Consider the following 17722-nt stretch of genomic DNA (forward strand, 5'->3'; position numbering starts at 1 on the left):
GAAAGAAGTTGGAAAGTGGCTGAAGAGTGCTGGCAGATACACTCTTCTGAGTTCTTGTGGGACTCATTTCTTCCCAGAGGAAAGCATGCGTCATGCAGGTGGTTCTCATCTGTACCTGTGCACAGATTTCCACGTTAGCCAGGAGCCATTACTGAAGTTGCTTTGAAACCCCTTGACCCAAAAAGTTAAGGAATGCTTGGACAATCCAGTGTGGCGATTTGGCTGTAGGGTCAGGAAAGACCAGCTGAGATATCAAAGCAAACACCTGGGAGGGGCACAGTAAAACTATGCTAGCCACTTCCAAAGTGATTACTCTCTAATAATGCAGGGAGGACAGATCAACAAGTTTTGGTGTGGTTAGCATAGGAAAAGGGTCAAAAGGTAAGTCTGCAAGGTGATAGTGCAGAGAAGTACAGCAGGGTTGAAGTATGCCTTGAAAGGAGGAGGATAGTGGGAGTAAGAGCCAACAAAAGCAGTCCTGTGATGTATAAGGTGAGAAATTCACCATAGCAGAGATGAGAGAGGATTGTTGTCTCAACATCTGAGCGGTATCTGCTACAATAATCAAACGTACTCTTGAAGGCCAAGAAAAAGTTTGGTACTATAGATAAAGAAAGAGGGTTGAAATGTCAATACGAAGAACAGAGAGATGTAAAGAATCTGGAGTGATACTGAGAAGGATCAAACCAAATACAACATCTTTCCGTAGCTGAGAACCATACTGGTAGTAGTCACAGGGTCACAGAAGCACAGCAGCATTGGATAGCTGAAACTGCTCAGTAGTTCATTGTCACCAATGTCAGGTTCTGAGGAAGAGTGCATTGCTCATGGAGGCAGTCTACAGGCTCTGTGCTGGTGTCTGCTCACTAAGTACTAGCACATTCTGTGCTCAGGAGCTGCAAAATTGTTAACACAAGTTAACTATAATAATACAAATGCTAGGAAGGAGTATCTGTAATGTGGAGAATCCTACATTCCAACTAAGCTGCCTCAATTGGCCCAGTTTCAAGCAGACATTCAAGATTTTGATCTTGACTTGTTAGCAGTTGTCCCTGCGTAGTTCAAACTGAAATTACCCTCTTTGTTTTCTTTTCTAGCGCACCACGTATGCTAGTATAACACAGTAATGTTTTGCATTATAAGATTCTACTGCACCATGTAGTTCACAAGGTCTTTTGATTTTCTTGTGTTTAATAGGAGATAGCCCGTTTTCTCCGACCTGGAACTCTGCGTGCTGTCTTTGGGAAGAACAAGATTCAGAATGCTGTCCACTGCACAGATCTACCAGAAGATGGACTTCTGGAGGTAAGACTTGTTAGGTAAACATATGCTTTTATATCGTAGGAAATTTAAGGTGAAAAACAGCACTTGACACTATTTTAAGCTGTTGAAGTGTTTTATTTGTAGAGTAGCTTAGCTGGATTCCAATGATCACTGAGAAGCAAAAGCAAAAAGTTTATAAAGAGCAATAAACTCATTTAATTCAGATACTGTAAAAACTTGATCTGTGCTCTTTTCTTGAACACAAAGTATGCTAGAATACTTAGTGAAATGAAAATTGAGTCTTTTGTTTGGCTGAATGTATCTTTTGAACTGGACACCAACATCTAGAAGTGCTTCTGCAAGGACACCTTCATGGCCTCTGCTTGAATGACCACTATAACACCCAGTCTGGTATGTCCCAGCAGAGAGCTTGTGACAGGCCTGCGATGTTTCAGGCACTAAAGGTTCAAATTCTTCGCATAGGTACCAGCTTTATTGATACATGGGCATAATTATGCATATCATATGGAATTTACCATGTTTTATAGTAACTTACTAAGAGTTTGGCTTCGTATGCTTTCATTAAGTCCAATAAAATGGAAAAAAGTGAATTAAAGGAATTTGTAAAGGCAGAACAAGCTCAGTCACCTAATGCCATGCCCAAAAATGAGGTCTGGACAAGAGATGTTGAAGTAGTGTGTCAGTGTATCTTGGATGGATCTTTTTATCAATGCATGCGTTTCTTCAGTGAGTACATAGCTTCTACTGTACTTTCTGCAAGCATTTATGAGTGGTTTGCTGTCAAACTATAGCAACATGATGAAGCAGTGAGAGTTCTCCTAGCTTGGATAACTTTATATGGCCAAAAGTGCTTTCATTGAGGGAGGAAGCTAACTGCGTCATGATCTCCCAGTGTGAGGTAAAATTAGATGTGTGGGTTAAAAGTGCTGTTTGACAGGAAATTGCATCTTAACTTAAAAAATAGTATAGTGTTAATTGAAAATTCCAGCCAACATCAACAAAGTCACAGCTTTTTAAACCATTTCCAAGCTGCCACTGAAAGTTGTCAACTTTTAATTTCTGTGCAATGGGTCTGGATTTAAACAAGCAAGCAGGTATTTGTCATCACGTGCCTAAGATCTATCAGTTATTTCTTTTAAATGGCAGTAGAAAAAAAGACGTAATCCACAAGAAAGAAGAGAATCTCACCAACACTGATACAGCATTTTAGTACTTCAGCAGAATTCTCTCTTTCATATTCACTGTTGGTCTCGTGTATGCTGTTTGGTGGTGCAGAGCAACTATAACTCCATTTTGCTGATGGTTTAAATTGAGTTTACAGCTAATATAGGTTTAATTGTATACAGAATGTGGTTCTTCATGTTTCTAGTTTCTTCTATATAGTCGAGGCTACAGCAGTTGTAAAGGACATCAGTTGAGTGAATGCTTAAATTTGATTGACAAATGAGCATTATATGGAAGCCTTTTACTGTCAGAACTGTACTTTATGGTGTTTCCTCAGATCTTGTTTTTTGTGTTTTGTAAGAAATGGAGGTGCCTGAAAATGTAGGTAAGCATCTGAATTTGTTTAAGCTTGTCACAAATTATGAAAAATAAATGATCCAGTGTGCTCAAAGGTGATTCTTGGGGAAAAAGCTTTTTGTACTTAAAATCAGTCACAGAGGTCTCACTTACTTGGCAAGCAGAAGCCAGGCTTTCCCCTTGCCCATCCCCTTTAACTGTAATGGTGCTGTATGTCCTGGGCAAAATGATGCTGTGGCGTGGAGGACAACTACAGAAGAAAACTTCAGCCAAAGGCACCAGGCCAGGCTAACATTTATAGGAAATATGCTGTTTTCAATGAATGGTGGAGAATATTTTCATTCTGTAATGAATAACTGAATATTTTAATATATTGAACTGAACAGAGTGATTAGCCTCAGAGGGGGAGAACCCAGAAATAGATAAAACACTTGTAGAAGAGAATGAGCTTGGCAGTCCTACCTTGGCTCCCTGGCCAAATGTAGCAGTGGGGATTTGCTTCTTTCAGTGTAGTTTGTGTGCATTTGTTATGTCTGTGTCCTGGAAGGTATAACTGTTACTGAGATGTTAATGCTGCTGTTCTGATAAAAACTTTACAGTATCCTTGTAGGACAACTGATTAGTAGAGGGGGAGATTGGAGTAAACATACTGCTGTTACTTCATTGACTGAAATGGCAGAAAGAAATCCATCCTACTAGGTGTACAGTACAAAGATGAACAACCCTTTAAAAATCCCAAAGGAAAGCATATAATTGCTAGCATTTCTTCAGGCGGCATTGTTTTTTTGTACCAGATTACTGCTCTATTACAGGTATCATCCAGTGTAGTTCAAAACCCCAGACTACACGCAAATCATTGCACTCCTTTTTGCTGTTTTAAAAGGTAAATTTGGCAACCTGAAGTCAGGCACAAGAGCTAGGAACTTCAGAGTTTCATTTTTAACTCTGGTGCTGATTTTATGTGAGTTTGGCCAAACCCCTTGTCAAATTTTGGCATGAAACTATTTGACTCTCCTATTCTGTATGTAGATGTTCTGACTTAGTATTCCGTTTTGGAGGAGGCAAAAATAAGTGCAACTAGTTTTAGAAAGCAAATTGCAGAATCATTATTGCAAATAATGACATTAAGTTGTTAAAACCTCTTTCTTTCTCTGTCTCCTACCACATACACCTTCTATATTCTATTTTAATTTGCAGAACAGGAAATGGTGTAATTTCTCTTCTGAATCCTGTCAGGTTTTGCACCACCCCTAAACCCGATAAGTATTTTTGGAAAGACGATGCTGTGATGTAATCTTTCCAAAACTCTTGGTCAGCCGGAGAGGAGGGCCTTACCCAACTGTTGCAGCCCCAAAAGCAGACGGAGTCAGTCTGATAGACAGTGAATAATAGTGTTTGCTACATTTGTTTCAGAGCTTCTGTGCAACCTTGACCATGTTTTATGGCTGAATCACTGTTTTCCAGATGCTCCCATTTCCAGTACTGCCTCGCCTTACAGGCTGAAGGGCCTGCAGAGTGGATTTTCCTCAACTCTGAGCTTGCAGAGAGCCCTGTGGGTTTGTACAAAGAGCTAGCCAGTACACAGAGTACTTACACTACTAATGTTAATGCAGTGTTTTGGGTGTCCCTGCCACAATCCAGACTCTGTCGTGGTCATGTGTTCTGTGCACACATCCACAGGATCAGCATTGCCCATAGGAGCTTGAGGGCAAAATGGTCAGAAGGGACTGCTGCTCTTGCTGCTTTGTCGCTGGAAAGGTGAAGAGGTTGATGTGTGTATGTTAATTCTTCTGGGAACTTCTGATCTTCCAGAACAAAATGAGTATGGAAAGGGGAGATGCCTGGCTAACTCACTATCCTGTTGTGTACCTGAAGTGCATGGCATTTATTAAAGCACAATAAAGATGCGTTCCTATGTAGAAGGGAACATACCAGTGCTTTCTTGAGGACTCAGGTATCCTCAGTCCAGATACTGCATATTTTAATATTTTCCCACCACCCTATGCAGTTTTTATCAACCATGGCTGAAGATCTAGCTGAGGTTTTAAAGGTGCTTATAGTGCTGGCTGATTGCCCATAAATGGAGTGATGTCCTTTAACTGTTCAGGGAGGTGCGAGAGGTACCTGAAGATCAGATGCTTTCTGATGTTAATAGTCAGATTCTTTATGTCCTTGGTGGTTCATATACTCAGTGGTTAGTAGAAAGGGAAGGCGGTGAACTTTCTCCCCAGAATCATGATCAAGAAAGGCACATGCTTGGGGAGGAAAGGGAGCAGCACTCTCAGGAACAAGGGCTGATTAGCTAAGGAAGGGTCAGCTTACCTGCGTAGTTTTAGAACACTATATGTAATTAATGTAGTGCAGTAGTTTTCCAGTGTTTTCTGTTGGTCCTCTTTTCCATGGACCTGGAAAAAGGAACATTCACTTTTTAATCTAAAAAACAAACAAACAAACAAGCCAAACCCTAAAAATTAAACACCAGCACTTGCTCCCACTAGTTTGACCCTTAAGTCCTATCTTTGTTCTACGTTCTACTCCACGTTTTGGGCAGTGACTGAAACATATCAGAGAGTTAATGAATAACTTGCTTGGGCTCCGCAGATGAGGAATGATGCAGTGAGTCTAAAATACAACTGGCCATGTGGAAAAACCAGTGTATTTTCAGTTGTAAAGCTCTAGCAGCTAATGTTTTTATTAGTATGCTGATACAGGAGGAGTGAGCCCTGAAGCCACTTAGATGAGCACTTTGACTTACTGGGCCAGGCACTTTTTTATTGATTTCGTGTACTTGTGTGTCCTTGTATCAGTACAAAATGTATTGTCATAAGTGACAACATATAGACACAAATAGCTCAGCACAGTCCATTTTCACAGCTCTCCTTTAAATCTTCCATTTGAATGGGCAGAGGAGAGAAAGGAGGAAGTAAGGAAAAAAATCTGTGAGATGTGGAGTGTTTATGAAATATTGGCGTTTCACAGGTAATAGCTAAAACCTCAATTTCTTTATTTTTCAGGTGAACTGATAATGTTGCTTAGGATATTCATTCAGAGCGGGCGTTTGTATTTGTTTTCCATATGCAAAGCAGGTGCCAGTCTACATCTTGGCGGTTTTTTTCTGTTTTAAACAGCAGGCACTATTTCAACCATTCAGACAGTTACAGTGCTCACCTGGATTCACATTTTTTTCTGAATCTGAGCAATACACCAGAGACAGTGTTGCATCTGTTTCTTTCATGTGCATGCAGTGAAAAGGTTGCTCTGGCTTCACTCACCGTCTTGGACCTGAGAATCATTTCTGGTAAAAAATGCTGTTGAAATAGGTGTGTTGGCAAACTATCAGATCCAATGAATCAGCATTCCCTGGACAAACAAGGTTCCTTGAAATTAGTTATTCCTGGTCTGTGTTTAGTTGAAGTACTCTGGAACGTGTTGTGGCTACCGGGCTTCAAAATTGATGTGCCCCCTTACAGAATGAAAGAAAATTAAAAATCAGTCTGTGAAAATCTCACATTGCTGAAGTCCAATGAGTACAGCTTTCCACAGGAGGTGGTGCTGTGCGCACACCTCAGTTCCTTGCAGCTCCACCAAGCAGAACACCTTGCAGATTATGCAGGAATCCGCTCATCTGCAGCCATTAAAAATCTGCTATCCTAAACCTGCAGTTGTTACAAAACAAGTATTTCTGGGTTTTATCATGCTCTGCCTGTAAATTTTTACCCATACCATGCAGTTCAAGGTATTTTTGTGAGTGGTTCCTTAAGGGCATTTGCACTGTAGCCAGACACTAGGGACTATAGGTTACTCCTGTGTGGGCTATCTGAAAGGTCTCTCCACTGAGGTGCAACCTGCCATGTCCAGGCTGTCCCCACAAGCTCTGTGTTCCCGTGTCATGGTGTTTGGGTAGGGTCAGTCTCCTGCAGCTTCTTTGCATTATTGAAGAATGCCTAATAGGCATGTGTGCCATAAGTGAGAGAAATAATAAAATGATTCAAAACAGAGCCATAAAATCACCAAGCGTGGAAAAGACCTCCAAGATCATTTAGTCCAGCTGTCCACCTGCCACCAATACTTCCCCACTAAACCAAGTCCTGTAGTGTGTGAGATCTGGGTGGGATAACCTTGCTTTTGCTGAGGGAGATATGTTATTAGATGACTAATTCTTCTAGTGGACGATAACACGGCATTTGCTGTGGGAGAGTGTCTTCTAGGCTACGTATGAAACAGTAGAGCGGACTGAGGTGTCAAGCCAGTTTTTATGGAGAATGTGCCAGCTTTCTTCTTGGCCTTGTGCCTGCATCTGTGGATGCTCTTTCCACTGACTCCTCTTGGAGGATGTGCATGTTTCCGTGTGGCTGCCAGTTGCCATCAGGCACTTCCTTCGGGGGACTGTGGAGGCAGATGGGTCAGCTTTTAGTGTCACAGGCAGCCTTCCAGCCAGGCAGTAGTGAGTACCTCCTCCAGGATCATCTGCTGGCCTTCTTCCTCGCCTCTGAGCTATTTGTGGCTTCTGCAGATACGACAATAACCTTTTAGATGGGGTGGTTTTGCTGTTATCAGGAAGAATGGGATGTGTTTGTCTTCTGAGAGATGATTTTTGGTTGGTTGATTGGTTGATGGTTTCTTTTTGAATAGGCTGCTCAGAGAAGCTGTGGGTGCCCCATTGCTGGAGCATTCAAGGCCAGCTTGGATGGGATGGGGCCCTGGGCAGCCTGAGCTGGTGAATGGCAGCTCTAACCATGGCAGGGGCTAGAACTGGGTGGGCTTTGAGGTCCTTTGCAACCTACAATTCTGTTATTCTGTGCCATAGTGGTGTGATGTTTTCTCCCATTACTTTAAATGTCGGCTGTGCAGGTAGTCTGTACTGCTGGAAGCTCTTTCTCCTGGCTTGCTGTTTCTAAACACACACGTGGTATCAGCCAGCTGTACAAACTACTGGCAGAGACCTGCAGAACAGACTTGCCCACGTTCTGAAACTAGGAAGTTCAGCTGGCTGAATCCAGCCTCAGGACAGTGGGAGGCAATGACAGACAATAAGCAGTGACAAGATGGGCCAGTTCACAGCTGTGCTTAGTCCACACCGGTGCTGTGGGTGATGCAAACCAGTATTGCTTTCCTTAGGCTTTGTGTTAATTAAATGCTCTGAAGGGTTAAGAGCTGCCCTTGGGTTTTGATGCGGCATGCATTCCACCTGCTAGAAGCCAGCTGTACCTTGGTCTGGTGTTCTAAGCAGTGCCATGAGAAGCACGCCTTGTTCCTGCTTTCCCTTTGCATTTATTTGAGGAGGTCAAGGAGGAGCAAGCTGATCTCATGTGCCATTCAGAGTGAATGAGGAGGCACTCACCTTGCGGCAGGGAGACATGACAAATGCTTCCCATAACCATTTCCATCAGAACAGAGTCCTCTTACAGGATCACTCTTGCTCCCTGCCAACCTGCCTTTTTTCTGCTTGCTTCTTTCCTTCCTCCTCACTGCCACTATCTCTACGTGTGGGTGTGCTGCAGGGTGGAAATGCTGTTGTACCAACCGCGAGCTGATCGCTGCCTTTAGATTGTAACACAGCGGTTTAGGACAGAAGACACTGGAGGGATGAAGTTCTGTTAAACTCATCTTTTGGTGCACCAAGGTATAGTCCAAACGGTTTAATACAGCATGTCAATGAGTAACTCTCAGAGGCGTCAATGTGCTTAGTGTGGAATTTGTGTGTGTCACATTCTGAACAAAGGTCTCCTGTATTGCTTGTTACCGATTAACTTGTCTGGCATTATGCAAGCTGCCCCTACCAGCTGAGAACTAACTCTCTCCATTCACAGGGCAGCGTGTCTTGTAAAACATTACACAGCAGAAGTGCATAGCATGGCAATGAACCTTTCACTGAGGGCATTTCAGCTGTACAGTATTTCCCTCGGGAGCCTTTAAAATATTAATAAAGCAGCCATTGTTTCACTCAGTCATACGGCAATTTTGCAATGAAGCCTTTTATTAGGGGCTCACACTGAGCTGCATAATCCATGGTAAGGTGCTTTTAATCATCTGCAGTGAACAGAAATGAAAAATATGAAGGTTTGGTTGTTGTTTCTTTTTTTGCAAGTTTTCATCAAAGCAATAGTTTTTTCTGGCCGCAGTTGGAAATTTTAGTCTCTCTGCTCTATAGTGAGTACTGTCAGGTAATGCTTATTATGATTCTCTGTTTTAACTTCTTGACACTTTTTATCCAACAGCCGCAGGAACAGGGCGGAAAGAATCTGGAGTGTAGGAAAACTTCTCATTTGGTGATGGTTTTGCATATCAGAGAATGTTAGCACTGGAATTCTGTCTCCAAACATTTCCCCAGGCTGTACATACGGTTGTACAGCAAATTAAGCTTTTTCCATTGGCTTATAGAATCAAAGAATGAGGAAAGATCTCTAAAATCATGTAGTCCAACCACTGACCCATCACCACCATGCCCACTAGATCATTACATGAAGAGAAAGGAAAATGTAAAATAACAGTAGATGGATTTTGAACACGTTGTTGATGATCGATTTTTTTTTTCTTTCTTTTTTTTAAATGATGATACTGGGTCACTTGCAGCCTAATTTTGAACATCAGTTGTATAATTACTGTGCTTGTGGGCTAGACAGGCAAACTAAATTAGAACCTTGTTTAAACTGAGTAGTGAAATAGTTCAGCCCTTGTACTTCCTCTTGAGGGTGAGATGCAAGGTTTGGTTCCTTCTCTTTCTGCCAGGCCGGAGCTCTCTGAGTGCTAGAGAGGAGCAGCCAGTGAGTGTCAATCAAGCAGCTCTTTGAGACTCACCTTCTCCTGGTAACTTGTGTGTGCTTGGCTTTTGGCACCTGTCCACGTTGCACTGAGCAAGGTCATTTTGTGGAGGGGAGGTCAAGGCAGAGAGAAGGCACGATGCTTCTTTGTAACTCATCTGAGGCCCACTTTGTGGTTTTGAGTCAACTGCTACCTTTGTTCCCTCATTTTGAGCCCAAAATCCCCAGCCCTGCTTCCTCTTGCCCTCCATGTTCCTCCACTTGAAACACAACAGCAATTAAGCTGCAACTCAATAGCTCTTTGGCAGACTAAAGCGAGAACAGAAAAAACTTTGCCTTCTACAGCAAAAGCAATAAGTGGGTTTTGTTATGTAGAAGCTCAGAATCTCCTTTCATTTCTTAAGCACAGAGTCCTTCACCTTTTCTTCTTGTAATAGTAGCGCTGTTTTCCTGTGGCACATGGCTGCACGTTGCAAATATATTTTAACATGAATTCCTATTCCTGACCTCAACTAGCTGCACCTCCCAGCTTTGCCTCAGAGGTTAGATAGGCAAATGATCAGCTGCATTTGTACTTTCTGTATTGGGTTAACCCCTTTTTTTGTCAGTGACTGACCACTGTATATGTATGAGAAAAGAATTGAAGTCATTCGTCATTCAACACATGTATGTGTTGAAAATCATGTTGAAGCATGGAGGGTAGGGAACAAAGCCAGATTGTGTTAATCTGGACGGAAGACTAGACTGCAAACATGGTTTTTCTATCTAGCGTAGATGCTAACAACATGGACAATCTTAAGAGTTATCAATCTCTATAAACCAATTCTTCTTGCACAGTTAATAATAACCAATTTTTCAAAGTGTACTGATTTTGTCTTCTGTTATGGTAATACTGAGGGCTCAGGCCCTGTGTGATAATCCTGTGCTGGCAGCTGTGCAAATAGAGAGCAGAATGAACAAAATGGTGGTGATCACCTATAAGGATACTGGCTGTTGTCACGGGCTCCTTGAAGTCACCAGCCAGAGTAAAATTCTCCCTCTTCCTCTTCAACTCTTAAGTGCATTGACATATAGATGGGGAGTGACCTATCTACAAGTTTATCTCGTGGTTATGTGGGCAAGTTTCTCTGTGTTGACCTCAGTGGCATTTATTGCTGTTCTGTTGGGGAGGGACACTGTGTTGAGGGACACTGTGCTGAGGAACTGAGGGCTTCCTTTGGCAGTTATCACATACATTTCAGCTGTTGAACAGGAGCATGGTCATGCATGTGCCAGGAGCCTGGTCCTGATGTGGCAGCTCAGGGCTCAGCCCATGGCAAGAGTGCTGTAACAAGTGAGGATTGCTGAGACTTGAAAAGAGCTCTTGGGCTCCCGACACTGACCTGTCTCAGAGGAGAACGGAGCTTTCCACATCTACTGACGTTACATGGAAGGTGGTTTTTTTTTGGCTGCTGCACTATCAACACAGAGCTACGGTCTGCACAGGAGTTATGACGGTGCCCGGGAGACCACTGCTTGTGGACTGCCTGGTGTTTCTGTTTTGTTGTTATTTTGCAGCATGTTATGTTGCTGTCTTATGTGTCATAACATTTGTCCTGCTGCCAGGGGCATCCTGTTAGGTCCCCTGGCCAAATGCAAAGCATCTGTGTTGCTCGGGAAGAGCTTAAATGGCTGGCTGCTTTTATTCATTATTTCACTTACGTACTTGTTGCTTTACACATTCTTGTCCTCTCTTTGTGATAACTTCCACCCTATTTGCATTAATCAGAAGAACTGTGACTTTCCGTACTCTCAGAGTAGGCTGGAGAGCCATAACTCACTGTTGGCAAGAAGCCCCAGTGGTGCCTGTGGCTTGTGAGAACACATCCACACCCAGCTTTACTGAGAAATCTCAGGTGCTTTTTCAGGGTTGCAACTTGCACCGACACCTGTGATGCTGGGCCTTGTGTATTGTCTGCACCTGAGCTGCCTGGCTCTGGGGCATTGTAGGCACATTTGGGGCTGTTTTGTCTGGGGAAGAGGAGGCTGAGGGGAGACCTTACTGTTCTTTTCCAATACCTGAAAGGTGATTGCAGTGAGAGTGGGGTTGGTCTCTTCTCACTGGTGACAGGACGAGGGGAAATGGCCTCAAGTTGCGCCACAGTAAGTTTAGATTGGATATTAGGAATAACTTCTTTACAGAAAGTGTTGTTAAGCACTGGAATTGGCTCCCCAGGGAGGTGGTTGAGTCACCATCCCTGAGTGTGTTTAAAAATCGTTTGGATGTGGTGCTCAGGACATGACTTAGTGGAGAGTTGTTAGAGTTAGGGTAGTATGTTGTGGTTGGACTTGATGATCTTTAAGGTCTTTTCCAACCTGAACAATTCTATGATTCTGTGATGCACAAGAGTCTCCACCTTTACAGCAGGCAAGTGACCCTACTGATGTGTATGATGCATAGAGGCAGTGGTTCTGGGGGCTCAGTGAGTTACCTTGGATCCTTGTGAAAGCAGTGCTTGCTGTCATGTTTTTATTTTGCTTGTTTTCTTGTGCTGCTACATAGTAAATAGCATAAAACTCACTTTCTTTGTATTTTGGTTGTGGTCTTGTAGTGATTCTTTTACATCCTGTTTAAAGTCCAGATTTCTCTAATGTACAGTAAAATTTCAAAATGTGTATCTTCCATTGCCCTTTCACCATATTTTCTGAATTGATCATAACTATACATGATGTTTGAGGTGGCTGTTTTCAGCACACAGCATAAAGCAGGACATGCACTATGTTATTCAGTAGTCTTTCTTTATTAAAACCTTTCCTTACAAAGGTGTGGGGATTTTTTTGTGTGCATAGGGTCTTTTTTCCCAGCTGTACTTTAGACATTAATTTGGACACTTGAAGCACGTGTGTCCAGTCTCAGTCAGCCTGAGGAGCCTTATTTCCTACAGTGCTTGATGCCTTAGAGAGAGACAAGAATGAGTAACTTCCAGTTTAAACACACTAGGATTAAATTCTCTTCAGGTGTGTATGTGAAAATAATTCTTTATGGTCAGTGAATTAGATGCTCCTCTTTGACAACAGTTTTCATTTCTACACTGCTTTTGCCTGGAAAGATGGTAGGAATCTACGTGTTTTGGGTGTGTTAACCTAACAATTTAGTGATGTGCTGAGTGAAGTGTGGCTGAAAGGCATTTTAGGCATTAGCAAATCATAGAATTACAGATGGTTGGGTTGGAAGGGACCTCACAGCCCACCCAGTTCCAACCCTGTTGCTGTGGGCAGGGCTGGCAGCCCTGCCACCTGCCACCTCAGGGGCCTAATCCAACCTGGCCTTGAGTGCCTGCAGGCATGCACTAAAGGCTCCAAGTTCATGTTGATGTTCAAAACAAAATTAATGAACAAAAAGATCTTTGTTTCCTACTAGTGACCTCAAGGTGAGATGACCTATAAAAATTATAAGACTTCAGTGTTTTGGGAGAGTGGTACTTGTTAGTGATGCTATAAATTAAGGTTAGCAAACATCCCCTGGATCATGTTGCTAGATACCTGCACTGAGTCGAGAAGGTGCAGTTTCACAGGGATTTCATGGAGAAGGTACTGATGAGTGTCTGGCTGCTTGAAAGGCACTGAGGTGACTGATGGCTCAAAATTAATACAGGGATGAAAGCTTTCCATCTCACGGCTGCCAGTTCTGATTTGGCAGTGATGAAGAAGGACTGGAACTGCTGGCATGTTTTGAATGATGGATGTGAATTGAATCTGTGATCTCAGCGTGTTTTTTACTGATGTGTCTCCTCATCATTCTAATACTAGTTGTCCAGAACTGCCAGCCCAAGGGTCAGTATGAATGGACCATGACTGGTAAGGTACTCTTTAATTGCCAGGATTTTTCTCTATGACAAGACATAATGATTTCTGCGTGTCTCACAATGCTGTGAGACGTGTTCAATGTGTGCCTTGCTTTGTCTCTATGGCAAATCATAGGATACCCTGAGCTGGGAGGGACAGTGAGGAAAGCAGAAGAACAGCTCATGTCATCTGCCTGGACTTGTACATTTGATACAGTGCTGCACAACATCTTTGTCTCTGAATTGAAGAAAGATGAATCTGATGCATGGGCCACAAAGTAGATAAGAAATTGGTTGGTTGGCTGCACGAAGAGTGTGGTGAACAGCTCAGTGTCCAGGGGGAGAGTGATGTGCCTCAGGAGTTGATAGTGGAACCAGAGCTGTTTAACAACTTTGTTGGCAGCACAGGCAAGGGTAGCGAGCACACCCTCAGCAAGTTTGCAAGTGACAGCAAGCGGAGTGGTGCTGTTGATGTGTTGGAGGGAAGGGATGCCATCCAGAGGCAGGTTTGCAAGGTGGGCCTGTGAGAACCTAATGAGGTTCACAAAGGCCAAGTTGTGAGGTCCTGCTCCCATCCCAGAGGAGAGATGTGAAGATGATCAAGGGGCTGGAGCATCCCTTCTTTGAATACAGACTGAGGGAGCTGTGCTGTTCTCCTTTTTTAGTGGGGAGACTTGGTGGCCTTCCAGTACCCAAAGGGGGCTGCAGGAAAGATGGAGAAGCACTCTTTGTCAGGGATTGTATTGATAGGACAAGGAGTAACATTTTTAAACTAAAAGAGGGTGGGATTTTATTAGACATAAGGAAGACATTTTTTACTTGGTGGTAAGTCCCCGCCACAGCTGCCCAGAGAAGCTGTGGATGCCCATCCTTGGAGGTGTTCAAGGCCAGGTTGGATGGGGCTCTGAGCATCCTGAGCTGGTGGGTGGCAGCCCTGCCTGCAGTAGGGTGTTAGAACCACACAGTCTTTGAGGTTGCTTCCAACCCAAACCATTCTGCCATTCTGTGTCATCATTGGGCCAACACCTGTCATCAGCACTGTTTTTTGCTTTGTTTACTGAGTAAAAATAGTAAATTGTAGGTGTCTGTACCACTTATGCTGGAATTCTTCAGGACATTTGGTGACCGCACTGGGTCCTGGGTTATTACCAAGATCTGCTGCTCTCCCTTGGATGCCTCATTTGATTTCTTTCCCTTTTTCTTTTTTTCCTGATTTTGCCTGTCTCTCCATGCTCCATGCACACGTTGTTCAAATGATAATTACTTGTGCTCTGCCATGGCATTAGACTGGAATTCATTATCGCCTTCCTTATTAACTGCTGAAACTTTGTGGTAACATTTGGAAGCTTCCAGCGGGAGCGGCCGACCCCATCAGAGTGAGTTGTGCAAGATGTGTTTGTGACGGAAGCAAATCTTCAGGGAACTGAAGCAGCTCTCAGCTCCTCCCGGCTGAAGCAGTTTGTAAGGTCAGAGCCAGAAAGTCGTGGTTATTCATCCCTGTTATTACTTCCTGAACGTTATTGTTATTAGTCCCTGAGCAGGAACTGGAGCGGGCACAGCGGCATGCTGTAAAGCAGGTAGATGGTTTATGGAATTTGCAAGGAGAGTGCTGATCTTAAATTTAATCCTCTTCCATCCCTGGGAAGGAGTGAGCAAGCCTGAATATCAGCACTGTTTGAAGGTCAGGAGATGGAGTCAGTTGGTTTCAGACCCATCCCTGATGTGTGCAGAGGTGAATTCCCCTACCACCCCTTCATCTTGTGAAGAGACCGGAGGCGTGTGTGGTTCATAGGAGCTGACCTTGCCTTGGGTCAAACATGAGGTGTGCTGAGAGGCTTTATACATGCACAGCTGCTTTTCCTGTGGTTTATGCTGTTTGGACTCTGGGAATGAGAGTGGCTGTATTTCCTGCAATGTCGGGCATTGTGGAAAGCTCGACCCTGGCCGGAGCTCAGTATGGGTACCTCCCAGCCCTGGATCCCTTTGGGAGATGGTGTGGTGCTTCTAGAGCTGGGCTCTTGGAGCTGTGACCTGTGACTGGGAAGGCATCCCCTGTCTCTTGGTGGTACTGAAGTCTTTGGCCTTGGTTCTCATCTCTGCAAAGAGCCACATGCTTTGTCATGTGAGCGGGACAGCTGTTACCCTGCTGCCTGGAGCTTCTCCCAAGGGTGAGGCTCTTGGGGTGAAGAGCCTTCCGTGTACCACAGCCGTCTCAGATGCTAATAGGTTTTAATGGGCACTGGGAGGTGGCTGACCCACATCATAATTATATACGAAGAGAACACAGTGGCCCTCATTTTCATGTTATACAATGCATAACTGCTGTGCTCGTTCTCATGTCACCTGTAGGTCATAAGTAAGCTGACGCTTTCAGCCAGGCTTGGGTGGATTGCCTGCCAAAAGTCAGTGGCAGTGAAGGACCCAAGGGGTCAGAGCAAACAATTCTGGTGCCAACAGATAGCGAGCAGGAGGCACTTGCTCAGCATCTTACGGTGTGGAGGGACAGGGCTGTCCAAAGGAGTGGTGGGATCTGGTAGTTTCCTTGCCTAAAAGTTTGCCCACTTCGCACAGCCACGGGACCTGTGCTACCCACAGCTTTGTGAACATCTCTGTTAGGGGCCCAGCCCAGTGTCTGTGGCACCAGGCTTTAGCCGTGGTAGCTCAGGTGCTTGGGGCCAAGTGGGCAGCACCATTCCAAAAGTTCTCAGATTTGGCACTGTTAACACCGATGGCTGTTGTGTATTTGTGCAAGTGGTAGTGCTGGCACAGGCTTAAAGATGCTTGTCATTAAATGTGTTATGCTGCCATTTATTTTATTAGTATTTTTATGCATCTCTGTGTAACCCAGAAACACAGGTGCCCTGTATCAACACGGTGATAAAGTTCACGTTAATGGTTATAGTTGTACTTAACGGTGTTGAGCCAACCTGGCAGAGGGAACAAAGTGTTCAGGTGGGTGGTTGGTTTATAGGGTGATTTACTGCTGGGCAGTAAGGCAGAGATAACCTGAAGAGAACAGCTTTTACATAGGCAACACAAACTGAAAAAAAAACAAAAACAAGAAGTCCAACAGCCTGCAGACCACTGTGGTTGGAGCCAGGAGCAGCCTGCTGATAGCGGGGTTGTCATGGCACCTGCTGGTCCCTACGGTGGGAGGCTGGCAGGTGTGTGAGCACCTCATTCATGGGTGACGTGAGGTCACTGAGTTGGTGTGAGCTGAGGATAGGAGCTTGGGGTTGTATTATTTTATAGTGTATTAATCGGGGCGTATGCTACGAGTGCGTTGTGACACGTGCTTCCTGAAGGACGACAGGTGCTGTAAGGTTTCTATGATGTTAGACCAAACCCTGAAGTAAGACCTTATTTTTATTAGTAGTTTATGCTTGGACTTTGCTCTCACATGATAAGTTAGGAGATAAATTATCTGGATCTTTTGGTGCTCTGAAAATGAAAGCTTTTTGTTTCTCTAATGCCATGCACATAGGGCATGAATTGTAGGGGTGAGGCCGTGTCTAAGGCAACCGTGATCCAAGCACCCCTGTGATTGATCACAGTGTCAGCCCACTGACTTCTAGGAGCCAAATGGCTGCGCATTTGGCCCGCCTGCAGGGGAGGATTTTAGTGCTTCAATTACCATGTCTTTGTTGAGCCCCAGCACATCAGACAGCTGAAGGTGGTGTTCCAGACTGCATCTGCTCTGCATTGGAGATGATCAGATGCTTATGCTAAATGCTGTAGCATGTAATAGCTGTGCTTGTCCTCCTAGCTGATGGCAAAAAGTTCAGCAGGCCGCTTTTCTAGTATATTGCATTCCAATTATGAAGGCTTTTTCAAGAGGTTGCTTTGGAATATCAATGTTTTGTTAGTTCAGCACAAGGAAATTCTGCCTGGCAATCCGCTTCACACAGAATGAAATGATAGTGGCTCCAGCAGGACGCTGGCTGCCAAACCTCATCAAGTCTCTGGGCAGCCCTGCCAGGAGCACCCTGTGCTCAGTGCAGCACCCAGCCCAGCTCTCAGCCCTGCAGCTCCCTTCTCCTGCTGCTGTGACTCATGCCCTCCCTGCTCCCACGGCACTCATCTCTGGTGGCTGCTTCACGCTAAGGATGCACTATTACTAGCCAGTAGCTGGCACCCCAGGCTCAGAGAATGTGAAGTGAAAAGTGCTGAACCTTTCAACTGAGTGGTTGTGGAACAGCACAGTTGCAGGTACTGCTGCAGCCTCTGAGGGAGCAACTAGCTGAGAGAGAGGGAAGCCACTACTTCATCCTAGGTCACTTTGTTCTAGAGCAGACGCGTAACATCTGGTCAAAGGTGGCAGCAGCAGTTTAT

The 17722-nt window shown here is 44.3% G+C and overlaps 1 protein-coding gene across 4 annotated transcripts in view; it reads left to right on the plus strand.

Annotated features, from left to right (window-relative positions):
• The window catches only part of NME7 (NME/NM23 family member 7), a 91204-nt gene that overhangs the window by 73138 nt on the left and 344 nt on the right, over nucleotides 1-17722 (plus strand). For all 4 annotated transcript variants that reach the window (XM_042809543.1, XM_042809540.1, XM_042809542.1 and 1 more), the window contains one exon: nucleotides 1198-1305. In XM_042809543.1, coding sequence (XP_042665477.1) covers nucleotides 1198-1305 — 108 coding nt within the window. The remainder of the gene's footprint in view (nucleotides 1-1197; nucleotides 1306-17722) is intronic.

The sequence above is a fragment of the Centrocercus urophasianus genome, unplaced genomic scaffold (genome assembly GCF_019232065.1).
Source record: "Centrocercus urophasianus isolate 14NV4802_14NV808 unplaced genomic scaffold, USGS_Curo_1.0 seq_12, whole genome shotgun sequence".
Classification (NCBI taxonomy): Eukaryota; Metazoa; Chordata; class Aves; order Galliformes; family Phasianidae; genus Centrocercus; species Centrocercus urophasianus.